The 13,513-nt window shown below is 39.6% G+C and overlaps 1 protein-coding gene across 1 annotated transcript in view; it reads left to right on the forward strand.

Annotated features, from left to right (window-relative positions):
• Positions 1 to 13,513, forward strand: part of LOC124569471 (autophagy protein 5-like) — a 109,079-nt gene that overhangs the window by 25,061 nt on the left and 70,505 nt on the right. Inside the window, exon 2 of the mRNA XM_047131084.1 lies at positions 3,472 to 3,557. Coding sequence (XP_046987040.1) covers positions 3,472 to 3,557 — 86 coding nt within the window. The remainder of the gene's footprint in view (positions 1 to 3,471; positions 3,558 to 13,513) is intronic.

Consider the following 13,513-nt stretch of genomic DNA (forward strand, 5'->3'; position numbering starts at 1 on the left):
AGAGCGGTCTATTTTCAGCTCCTTAATGGCACGGGATTCAGCTGGGGTGATGTTGGGGGTTGTCGGGATGTTCTTCAAGAAGGACTGGGAGGCAACACTGGATGTGAGGAATTCCTGAAATGTCTGCAAGGGATGGTTTTGGGGGAGGGGAGGAGGATCCCTTTGAGAAGGCAGTCGGAACTGTTCTAGACAGGGTTCAACACTGGGTCTAGTACTTGGGGGCTGTGTTTGGGTAGTGAAGTGATATTTCCAGTTGAGGTTCCGGGTGAATGAGAGGAGATCTTTAACCAGGGCAGTGTGGTTGAATTTAGGTGTGGGGCTAAAGGTTAAGCCTTTTGATAGAACAGATGTCTCTGGAGGAGAGAGGGATCTGGATGAGAGGTTTAGGACTGAATTGGGACTGGTGATATGTGGCATTTGACTGTGGTTATAGTTGAGATTTGGTCTGTGTGGGGTATGTGCTGGGATGGGGAGATTGAGTAGGGTGGCTAGGCTAGGTTTGTTGGCTATGAGGGGGGTTTGTTGAATGTTCTGTTGTGGTTGGTGTTTGTGAGGGATAGGGAGAGGGACCCCACTTCTTAGGTGTTGCACTAGCACTGTGGGTAGTTTTTTCAGGTGGTGTGTGGCATGGAACTCAAGTTTGCAGCTGGCTTCTAGGATGATGTTCCTCAGTGTGTTCTCCAAGCAAGGGTTTGAGAGGTGGAGGACTTTGAAGAGAGATAGGAGCTGTTGGGAGTGGTGGTTACATGAAGTAGTGTAGAGATTCAGGACAAGTTGGGTAAGGGCTAAGGATTGAAGGTTTTGGAAGTCCAGGAGAGACTGGTGGAAGGAGGAATTGCACCCGGAGATGGGAACTTTTAAGGTAAGCCCTTTAGGGGTAATTCCAAAGGTTAAGCAGGACTGGAGGAAAAGTATGTGGGATTGCAGTTTGGCTACGGTGAATGCATGTTTCCGGAATGAATGTAAATAATGTGGTATAGGATTAGGGTACATAGTGGGTAACTGGTGGGTAGGGAAATTAAATAACTAAAGTTGAAATAGTAATCATAAGAAGGAGTAAAACACGGAGGGAAGGACGAGAAGGAAAGAAATTGTGTTGGTAATGGTAATGTTCAATACCAAAGGAAGACCACTAAATAAGAAAAATACGGAAAAAGTTGAGCAGACCAAGCAAGTATGTCCAGATCAGGGGAAAAGAACACACGTAGCTCAAAAACAGAGATAGCGAGTGGCGAAAAGCGATCGCGCGTGCCACAAAAGCGATCGCGCGTGCCGCAAAAAAGATCGCTGGTGGGGCAGAAATGTCCCAAAAAACCGACGCCGCTGCTGGGTTGTTAAAGAATGCTGGAGATAGGTGAGATGCCAGTGACTGTTCAAGTTACAGGACCATGGCATAAGTAAGCCATACTAAAGAATTCTACCAAGTTTTGTTAAAGAGAGCTTAAAAGCTAATAGTAACCAACATTCAAGAGAAGACCAATTTGAATTTAAGAGAAGAGCCGTGGAAGCTCTAGTGGTACTACAGATGATTTTAAAAACAATAATTGAGATAAAAAGGAAAATGTGTGCTATGTTTGTTGAGTTAGATAAGCTTTTTGATAGGATGGACAGAAAACTGAATAAAACTGAAATAGACCAAAGAGATGAAAGATTGATTCAATATATACAAAAAGTGGACTAGAGAAATAGGTATCAGTTGCTTTAAGAAAGTGTCGTCAATAAGAAGATTTGTGAGGCAAGGCTATCCTTCGTCTCCATCTTTATTAATTTAATTTATTTATAGAAAGTGAAATACATACAATGAAAAGGGGCATCAATGGGATAAAAATGAGATTTAAGCACATAACAATGCATTTGATTTGCTGTTGATGTACCTAGTAGTAACAGTGGTTCCTGAAAATCATGAGCTGTGTATTAAATGTTCTTCTGGTACCTTAAACACCCACAAATTGAAAATAAATAGAAAACTTCTAAAATGATGCTATATAAACCAAACAGGGAAGGAAATAAACGACTAATGCAAGTAAATGCATTTTGCTGTTTCGAAAGTACAGTAACAGATGACAATAGTAGTACAGTGGATTAAAAGCGATAGAATGTGGAAGTGGAGAAGAGCCACAAAAACATACTTGACTGAAAGAAAATCCAGTGAACAAATATTAAAAGAAATTAAAGGGAAAATGAGAATCATTAACATGATGAACTGCAGCAACTGCAACTGAATAGTGAGAGATGGAGGACAACTGCATCAACAAGGCATTGCTTTTAGTGTCCTTTGATACTTGAATAAGTCATATGTTGTTATATTTAGTGCTGGTTCACTACTCTTCTTCACCTGAACAGGGCTCCGAAGGTCCAACAGTACCGACTGATCACTGTGTCATCCTCAGCCAGTAGGTGTCATTGGGTTCAGATATGGAAGGGCATGTGGTCAGCACACTGCTCTCCTGGCTGCTGTCAGTTTTTGTGACCAGAGCTGCTGTTTTACAGGCAAGCAGCTCTAGCTCCTCAATTGGCCTCACAAGGGCTGAGCCCATACTGCTTGACAACAGCGCTCGACAGATCTGGGAGGTCACCCATTGAAGTGCTAGCCATGCCCAAGAGTGCTCACCTTGGGTGATCTGACCGCAACCAGTGTTACCACTGCGGCAAGGCTGTTGGCTGATTTTGAAATATTGGGCTACTTTGTGTGGTATACCAAATGCAACCTAGTTTCTGTGTCATTTAATCAGATATACAGTGTGATAAAATCAGCATAGACTGTATCCACCTAAAGAGAAATTAAAAATCTGGATACTGGACATTGGATTCTCTGTAAGTGGTCCACAATTCTGTTACTGGGAATGGAAATGAGGGACTTGCCTTAAAATAAACCAGGATAAGCACTGTCAGTGATTGTTTAAAAATTTTACCTGTTTTATTGGTGTTCTGTGAATTAATGATTTGTCTGTGACTAAGTAGCTTTGGCTCACGTGGTCTCATGGGAAGTGAGTAAAAATGTCCATAATTTAATTAAATAATTGTGTGGAAAGGAAGTGGGAAGTGAAATTTTGTTGTGCATTATTGTACCCACAGGCCGTATGAAGAATTTCAAAATAATTTACATTATGTCAATCTACATTTTCTATTAGTTAAAGGTCATTACTTCTGATTTCCCAATTTATAAATAAAATAAGTGCATACTTACCAATTCATAACAGCTGATGTAACTAAAGCAGGGATCTCAAAAATCAAAAGAATACATGATGCACTGTTGTTTTCTAAACTGCCATAATGAGATATATGCTGTAGAAAGAGGGATGAGACCTTACCACTTGCCGTCTTTTTATTCATTTTTACACCATATGCTTGTGTCAGCCATGCTTCACGTTCAAGTGCTGGTCATCAATAAGTTGATCTCTCTTGTGTCTTCATTTTTGACCTCTGTATATTGAAATTGACATTACATCTTGTTTACATTTACTGTTACAGATACGTAAACATTTCATTCGTCATATACACCCAGATAAACAGAATGCAGAAATGTGGCTGGACTACAGTGGTCAAGCTCTTAAATGGTATGAACTATTTGCTATTATCTGGTTGTTTTCTGCATATAGCTGTGATTAGTTTTTAAGATTTGGTATATAGTTATTTCTTTCATGTAAGTAAAACATTGTAAATCAATCAAATTTCAATGTGGGTCTGTTACTTCAGACACTATTGAGTAATGGTTCCACTGCTATGCAATGCCATTTAATGAATTTGCATGCATAATCTCTTGGGTATGGTGGGGTGGATTTCTACGCAAAGCTGAATATTTATGTCCTCATTTACTTGAAAAATAAATATATTTTGAAGATTTTACCTCTAGAAAGACAAATTTCCCATTCGTTTTTAGTGATCAGTTCATTGACTTTCTCTTTATTTTGCGGTAAAACATAACTGAGTATAGTCAGTAGGTTAGCCAAACTTTTTCTCTAAAAACATATAGCTGAACCCCTCAGAGATTACTCAAATCTTCTGAGAGTACATGCATGGGAAGCATAGGGCTCCAGCCATTGTAATACTTTTTCCTTTCCTGTGTTGCAGTCTTACTCCTGATTGTATATTTTCTCAGGCTTGGTCTGTAGAACAGATTCCCTGTTGACAATCTGACTTGTTTTTAGGATGTAGAAAATGGTTTTCTTACTTTATTTATTTTACAACACTTCTCTTAGTTGGCTACATGTGGATTTTACCTCCAGTTTCTCAAAAATTTTGTAACAGCAGTGGGAGGAAGGTCATCTGATACACAACTTTATAGCCAGCCCAATGGGAGGGTTTTCCAGGTACCTGTGTGGTAGTAGACTCCCAACTATGCTGAGAATGCACTATTGATGCCTGATCAGTTATCTCTCTGCATGTGCCAAGGAGCAGGTACCTGTCCATCTGCGGTGCTCAAAGACTGTTGCCAGTAGCTCTAAGGCCTGGTGGTCATTGCTCTGGCTCGGTAATGTCCATGGGGAGAGCCTTCAACTGAAATAGGCAGCATCGCAGATATCACACAGAGTGAAAAGAACAAAGTTATCAGCTGTTGACTGTGAGGCTCGAGAAGCCTCTTCAGATAGACCTGAGTTCTTTAGTGCAGATCATTGCAATCCTAAGAACTTTCACTCTATGCCATGCCATGAGGGGAAAGAAAAACCGAGGAAACTGCAGTACTTACTCCTGTCAGTTCCTGATTTGTGCTCAGATTGATGGAGAGCCTTTTCTGTCTACTATGATGATGTTCTTTGATGAGAATATTGAAAATGTATTTGGAGAACTCTATTTTCTCAGTCAATTATGAATAGGCACTGTCTTTAATTAAAGCATCAAATCTTGTCCAGTCCTGAGCATTCCTCTCTTAAAAACAATCTACTTGTTACTGTAAATCCCATACGAACATAGACATAACACAGTGTTTCATTTTTCACTAAGACTCAATGCTACAGATGGAAACTTGGAGAAGCGAGGGGTGCACTTCATACACTGAGGCTCGCCAAACAACAAGGCCAATACACCAAAGCATTAATCATCACTTTTGAAGGGTATTTGCTTCCTGAAAAAGGCAGAATCATGTGGTCTACCATTGTATGTGAAGTCGTATTGTCGGTGTGTGAAGAATGTCAGATGTATTTGCAATAATTGGCGCCACTGGAACTGCTGTCATCTTTTCTATGGGCTTCCTCCACCCTCCACAGGCACCCTGATGGACCAAAGACCTTGCAACAGCTATTCATGACTGTCTCAAGTCGACATCCTTCACATACTGCTCTCATAACTTTTAAGTGGCTCCCTATCTGACTAAACACAGTAAGAAGGAATGCAAGAGGTACTTAAGTCTCCTTCTGGGAAATGTTTACCTCTGTATCCCAAGTGTGTGCCAATCCCCTTACTCTGCTGGGCTGCCAAAGATTAACAACTGTTTCATCAGTAATATTTCTACTGATGTATTGGTTCGTACTGAGCACTTCCTCAGCATTGTCTTTTTACCCAGCTATCTTAAAAATGCATAAAAGTATAAAAGACAAGACATCCTTCTATTCTTTACCACCCCCGCCTCCTCTCCCAGTAACCCTGAATTTATATAATGAACTTTTCATTGAGTAGGGTTTGCTTCAGTCTCTTGACTCATCACCCAATATGGCACCAGGCCCTGATTGATTCATGATCTGATGATCCAACATCTGAATGCAACTCACAGAATCAATCTACTCAGCAGGATCTTCAACATTATTTCACGATGGAGATGTAGTTTCATCATTTCAACCGTTAAATCAGCGTCTGTCAACAACTGCTGACTGATTAGTCTCACCAACGTGCTCTACAAACCTCTTGAAAGGATGGTAGCCAAAAATTATACTGGAGTCTTTCGTCAACATACTGGGATTCTTTCTGGAAGGGGCAATCTACAACCAACCATATGTTTACTCTGACAGGCATTTTCTAATGCTAAAGTGTCATTGTAGTACTTTTTTTATGTATTTAAGATGTACAACACTGACTGCTGCAACACATTTTAGTTACCCTCCATGAGTGGGGCTTTAGATGCACTCCACTGATTTTTATTGGTCAGTTTTTATTCCTCTGATAATTTCAGGTTAGAGTTGATATTTTGCTCAGCTACCCACAGGTCCAAGTGTGTCGCATCCCTTGAGGCTCTGTGCTGAGTGTTGCACTCTTCCATATGACCATCAATGGGCTAATTAACTCTGTCAAACTAGTGGTTACTCCTGTGCTGTATGTTGACAACTTTTACATTTGGTATAACTCCTAATTTGTAGTCCCAGCTGAACCCCAGCTCCAGGGAGGCCTCTCAAGGACTTCTACTTGGACACACTACCATGGCTTCCAATTTTCTCCCATGAAAATGCAGGCCATGCATTTCTGTTGTCATACAATAGTTCAGAACTCTGGGTACTCAGCAATAGGACAATGCAATGCAGTCCCAATTTTTAGGACTAGATGCATGCGACAACTTAATCTCATATTCTTCCTCTTCCACACATTTTGGGGTGTGGAACACAATACTTCACTTCATATTTACTACACTATGGTCTTGTCTCAGCTGAACTATAGTTGCCAGATTTATGGATCAGCGGCATCATTGTATCGTCCCTCTTCAGTTTCAACAGTACCAACTCTTTCTCACTTAGGCAATCATCATCCGACAATTTCATAATCGTGCAACTTATCAAATTTGTGATGGGTTTCTGAGTTGGAATACACCTTGAGACCCTCTGCCGTAATGTCTGGTACTACCCTTAGTGTGCTCCCCATGTATTCTTGTGAACCTTTTGTTAGTTAGTACCCGGACCACAGATTAGGAGTTATCTATTATTTCAAGAACCTAAAGTTTGGCACCCCATGACGTTTTGGTGTCTTTTCCTGTCTGTTCTTCATGAGTAGGAGAGTGCTACCATCATGTACACCTATAAAACCATAGATAGTATGAGTTTGCTTTTACGTTTTCTGCTAGTTAGGATCAACATTCATTGCAAGGAACACAGTATTTTTATTTATTTATTTTTTTTTTTTTTATTTATTTATTTTTTTTTTTTTTTTGGAGCTGATAGCCAGTAACAGAGCCCTACACATTATTGACCAGACCTCTCGTGACCGTGTTTTAACGTGTAGTGACACAGTGAACAGTCTCTAGGCTATTCATCGATGTTATTCTTGTCACCCTGTGATGGCTGCTATTTATAACCTTTTTTCTGACCTTAGTCGTACTCCCTGCTCATTTGTCTTTCTCTTGGTCCTAACTCATAAGTACCTGTGGGAACAAACGGGCTGACTGTCTAGCGAAGCAGTTACTATCCTAAAATTCGCTTCGACGATCCTGTGCACAGATTTGCGTGTGCAGGTAAGATATTGACGCACTCGGAGATGGAACATGATGGGCTTCTGTTCCTTCTAGTAAACTCTGCACTATCAAGGAAACCACAGCATTATGGCATTCCTTCTTCCATTCTTCCCAGAAGGAGTCCACTGCCCTGAATTGTCTCTGCATCGGTCATTCCATATTAACCCATAGTTTTATCTTATATAATCAGCCACCGAACGTTGTGGTTGACACATCCTGCATCTGCTGTTGGCAGATGGTGTATGGACAGTTGAATTTGTCTTTTGTTTCCTCAGAGTCAGTGATTTTTCTCAGACCTAATGTTTTAAACTGCTTTTGGGATGGTTAGGTTAGGGGTGTCTCTTGTTGCATAGTAGGTCCGAGGACCTATCAGCCATATCTCCTCCATCAGCCACCTTGTTCATCCCTTTTTTTACTCTGTTTTTAGTTCTTTTAGATGTGGTTAGCCCTTTTCTCTGCTCCACCATATTTTATGTATTTCTAAGAGGGCTCCTTCATACAGCACTCAGATGAAAGCAAGACATTAAGCATTCCTTATCTTTGATACTGGTCAATCATGACAGGACAGTTGAACAGATTTTATGCTTGCTCTGGAGAGAGTTCTATTTCCATCTTTTTACACTTTGTATCAGATGGGGTGGGATGTTTGTGGGAGGCGCACTACTCTTAACGTCCTGAGTTGTGAGGAACATTGGACAGCACACACCTGCCAGACTAGTGGGGAAGGTGTCTCTTGCCTCAGCTGAGCTGTGGGGGTTCCTGGTCTGTTTTATGGCTTGCAAGGCGACCTGACCTATATTATTTTATCTCAGAAGCAATTATTTCCCATCTCTGGCATCTATATTGCTTTTAATGCCTTGATTTTACTACTCTTACATACTATCATAATTCAGTCAGATTTCTGGCTGATGGAGCTTACTTCGAATGGACTGTCCAGTGAATGAAGGACTGATGATGGGACTGTTTAGTCCCATAACCCTTCAACCAACCAACCATACTGCTTAACATCCCATTTCATGATTCATTTTGTGTTGTATTGTTCAGTACATACAAAATTTTTATACAGTTTGTCAGCTGCAACACACTTTTTCCCAGTGTTTGTTCTGTCACACAGTATCTGGTGTTTTTCTGGATTTGGTAATTTTATTTTAATGTTGTGGCTGGATGCCCTTCATGTTGCCACTGTTATTGCTTAATTTAAGTGTTGGAAGCTGTGTTAGCCGTCAGTCTCTGAATAGTGTGAACTTTTTTCCTGTGCGTTTAGAGTAGCCAGTATTTTAAATCGGTGGTCATTAGTCGACTATGTGGATTGGTTCTGAATTTGGCTGACCTTCGTGTTGTGCGAACCCGTATGCTTCATGTTTAATTATATGAGCAGACGAGTTTATCAGCTGCAAATAATTAGAATTTTTTTTTTTTTTACTTTGCTGTACTTTCTGTGGAACAAAAACATGTCAAAAATGGATCTACTAATTTTTTAGTGATTTTTGTGACAGGTTTAGACATATGTTTTCATGTCATAGTAAGTATAGTTGCAGATAAAATAACTGTTTACACTCATTATTTGACTGCTCAAGACAGACAGTAACACTAACAACAAAAGTACTGTTAAGGCTTTTGTTGAACTAATTTTATAAAGCTGCTGACTGTTATCTCAACCTTACATTTAGATACAATGTGAGTTATGTTTTACTATTAAATGAAGAGAAACTCACTGGTGATGTTGTAACAGCACTGGAACATTTAGGTTTAACATCTCATCATAATGAGGCCATTAGAGGCAAATAGTTTACAATAATAAATTTGGTTTTATTTGTGGGCACCAATATGGCACTGCTTTGATTTCATTGCCTTTATCTTTCTAATTTTCTGCAGCTGCTACATCATCTACATCTACATTTATACTCCGCAAACCACCCAACGGTGTGTGGCGGAGGGCACTTTACGTGCCACTGTCATTACCTCCCTTTCCTGTTCCAGTCGCGTATGGTTCGCGGAAAGAACGACTGTCTGAAAGCCTCCGTGCGCGCTCTAATCTCTCTAATTTTACATACCCTATGTTAAGCATAAAACATTAAGAATCTGTGGAAACATTTTCCCTGCTTTAAATAAAATTCAGGGATATATTATAATGTTTTTATAGGACTTCACTCATAGCTTTCAGTTTTCTTTAATGTGAAAGCCAATCAGTAAATGGAATCCTTTTCATGTTTATCTCATGTTTCAATTTGGACGTACTTCAGCTTCCTATTCAACTTCGTGATAATGTTGCCTAATTGCACCATACAACCATGCACAACAAGTAATGCCATCTGGATCACTTGATTATTTTTTTTTTTTTTAATTTTTTTTTATTATACAGTTTCCATGAAATATAATAAAAACTCGGTTCAAGTGCACTTAAGGTTCCCACAGCTCTTCCGTTGCATGCTACTGTTAGCGGTTCTTCATCATTGGCCATAGTCAATTGGGTGATAGTATATGGTAGCCATTGAGGAGAACCACACAGTCTTATAGTCTTGGTTGTCCTGTCCCCCCCCCCCCCCCCCCCACTCCCCCCCTCCCGCCCCCTCTGAATACGTCACTATTTCCTAGGTTTTGGTTAGGTTGGTACCTAATAGCAAAGCTTAAATTACTACAAATGAAACAAAATACTAGCTAACTTCATTTACGAATCCTAGGAAATTACGAACATGCGGTGTGATTGGCTGTCCACTTCAGACTCTCAATTCTTCCTGTTCACTTCCTATCATTCATCGTGCAAAGTGCACTTATATCGAACATGATTAACCTCTTCAGTCCCAGTGATAAAATAAAGAAAGAAAAATGTTTTCATCATTTGTCTTATTGTTGTTACAGAGTTACATTCTAAAATACATTTTTTAAATTTTCATTTTTTGTATTTTCTAAAATACTTAAGGTACACATGTGTACTTCAGGTCTCAATCAGTAGAAGAAAAAAATTTTGTAACACATTTTAAGATTTTGGTTCATTTAATTTTAAAAAGCAGTTATTTTTAAGTACACACAGATATAAATTACACTTCTTGCAAATCGTCTTGTTCATAGTGACATTTAGATGCTTTCTTTGTCTCTACATATTGGGGAAGATGTGCAACCTGGTCATATCGACATAGGTTTCTTGGCTGGGGGACAATGATTCTTCTCTTGGGTGTATTGATCAGCTTCATAACTGTCAGTGCTCTCCCACCCATTCTCATATTTCTCTGGAGAACTGAGAGAAATTTTTCACATGAGAGGACTTTTATTAGCTCATTGCCCAAATTCAGTCTAAAATTTAATACAGACAAATAGTTAAATTTTGGTACTCCTTCTTTTGCACAAGACTTTTTGTACACAATCAAATGATTAACAATAGTGAAATCATAAAAATGAATAAACAGTATAACTGGTCACATTTTTGTCCTGGTGTTTGCACTTACAACACAGGAGGAATAAGACTTACCTTTTCATTTAAGGGCACACACCTTTTTGTCTTGCCTTACATATTTGTCCTAATCCCCTGTATTCAAATCACCATCAACTCTTTCAATTCTGAAACCACCTCAGAAATTCTGTTTTTCGTGACAGTTTCTGTTTGAGACCTATTGTTATCTAACAGAAGCTCAGTTGACTTAATGCCTGTAAAAAAATCTGTCACTGTGTATTACACGCTGTCCATTTTTTTTTTTGAACTGTCACAGTTGAAAGTGTAAATAAACCTGCTCATAAATCTATTTCTTTTAATTATATTCAGGCACTGTTCCTCTCTGAATATAAATAGTGAAGTCAAGAACTAGACCACATGTGGCACCCGAAATAAAGTTCTTTAACCGAAGTGGATTAGGCTTGTGTGGAACATGCGTTCTCATGCCACATGTTCCAGAGAAAGGGACCACCTGAGCATCATAAATTAAGAAATGTTTAGATTGTGGCTACGTGATTCACTTCTTCTTCAAAGAATTAATTATAGGCCTTACTACCCAGAGTTGTTAGTCCTGTTATGGTCATCTACATTATTTACAAAATTTAAATTGTTTCGCATGCCTATCCTGTGTCATAATATTAGTGATAAGAGGCATATCAGGTGACGTACTCTGGTACATCCTGGCTTGTGACAACATGAGTGTGCCCATAAGGATCCCAAGGCCAATAAAGGAAAGATTTTCATTAATGTTTGTGCTCAGATTTGCGGAATTACTTTGCACATGATAGATATTTGTTTGTTCTGCAACAATGTTCCAAAAATCGAAGGAAATTGATGGAGATCCGAAATGTGAGATAATTTGGGTGAAGGTCATGGTTAAAGCAGGCTCAAACATGGTAATTGGATGTCTCTGTAGGCCCCCTGGCTCAGCAGCTGTTGTGGCAGAACACCTGAAGGAAAATTTGGAAAATATTTCGAGTAGATTTCCCAACCATGTTACAGTTTTGGGTGGAGAATTTAATTTACCAGATATAGACTGGGAGACTCAAACATTTATTATGGGTGGCAGGGACAAAGAATCCAGTGAAATTTTTTTAAGTGCATTATCTGAAAACTACCTTGAGCAGTTAAACAGAGAACCGACTCGTGGCGATAACACATTAGACCTTCTGGTGATAAAAGACCCGAACTATTTGAAATAGTTTATGCAGAACAGGGAATCAGCAGTCATAAAGTGGTTACAGCATCGGTGATTTCAGCTGTAAGTAGAAATATTAAAAAAGGTAGGAAGATTTTTCTGTTCAGCAAAAGTGACAAAAAGCAGATTTCAGAGTACTTGATGGCTCAACACACAAGTTTTATCTCAAGTAAAGATAGTGTTGAGGATCAGTGGACAAAGTTCAAAACCAACGTACAATATGCATTAGATGAGTATGTGCCAAGCACGATCGTAAGAGATGGAAGAGAGCCACCGTGGTACAACAACCGAGTTAGAAAACTGCTACGGAAGCAAAAGGAACTTCACAGCAAACCTAAACATAGCCAAAGCCTTGCAGACAAACAAAAATGACATGAAGCGAGGCGTTCAACAAGTTTGAAAGTAAAGTTCTATGTACTGACTTGGCAGAAAATCCTAAGAAATTTTGGTCTTATGTCAAAGCGGTAGGTGGATCAAAACAAAATGTCCAGACACTCTGTGACCAAAATGGTACTGAAACAGAGGATGACAGACTAAAGGCCGAAATACTAAATGTGTTTTTCCAAAGCTGTTTCACAGAGGAAGACTGCACTGTAGTTCCTTCTCTAGGTTGCCGCACAGATGACAAAATGGTAGATATCGAAATAGATGACAGAGGGATAGAAAAACAATTAAAATTGCTCAAAAGAGGAAAGGCCGCTGGACCTGATGGGATACCAGTTCGATTTTACACAGAGTACGAGAAGGAACTTGCCCCCCTTCTTGCAGCAGTGTACCGTAGGTCTCTACAAAAGCGTAGCGTTCCAAAAGATTGGAAAAGGTCACAGGTCATCCCCGTTTTCAAGAAGGGATGTTGAACAGATGTCCAGAACTGTAGACCTATATCTCTAACGTTGTTCAGTTGTAGAATTTTATAACATGTATTATGTTAGGGTATAATGACTTCTGGAGACTAGAAATCTACTCTGTTGGAATCAGCATGGGTTTCGAAAAAGTCGATCGTGTGAAACCCAGCTCGCGCTATTCGTCCACGAGACTTGGAAGGCCATAGACACGGGTTCCCAGGTAGATGCCCTGTTTCTTGACTCCCGCAAGGTGTTTGATACAGTTCCCCTCAGTCGTTTAATGGACAAAGTAAGAGCATGTGGACTATCAGACCAATTGTGTGACTGGATTGAAGAGTTCCTAGATAACAGAACACAGCATGTCATTCTCAATGGAGAGAAGTCTTCCAAAGTAAGAGTGATTTCAGGTGTGCTGCAGGGGAGTGTCATAGGACTGTTGCTATTCACAATATGTTTAAATGACCTTGTGGATAACATTGGAAGTTCACTGAGGCTTTTTGTGGATGATGCTATAGTATATCGAGAGGTTGTAACAATGGAAAATTGCACTGAAATGCAGGAGAATCTGCAACGAATTGACGCATGGTGCAGGGAATGGCAATTGAATCTCAATGCAGACAAGTGTAATGTGCTGTGAATACATAGAAAGAAAGATACTTTATCATTTAGCTACA

This window comes from Schistocerca americana, unplaced genomic scaffold, assembly GCF_021461395.2.
Source record: "Schistocerca americana isolate TAMUIC-IGC-003095 unplaced genomic scaffold, iqSchAmer2.1 HiC_scaffold_15, whole genome shotgun sequence".
NCBI classification, from domain to species: Eukaryota; Metazoa; Arthropoda; class Insecta; order Orthoptera; family Acrididae; genus Schistocerca; species Schistocerca americana.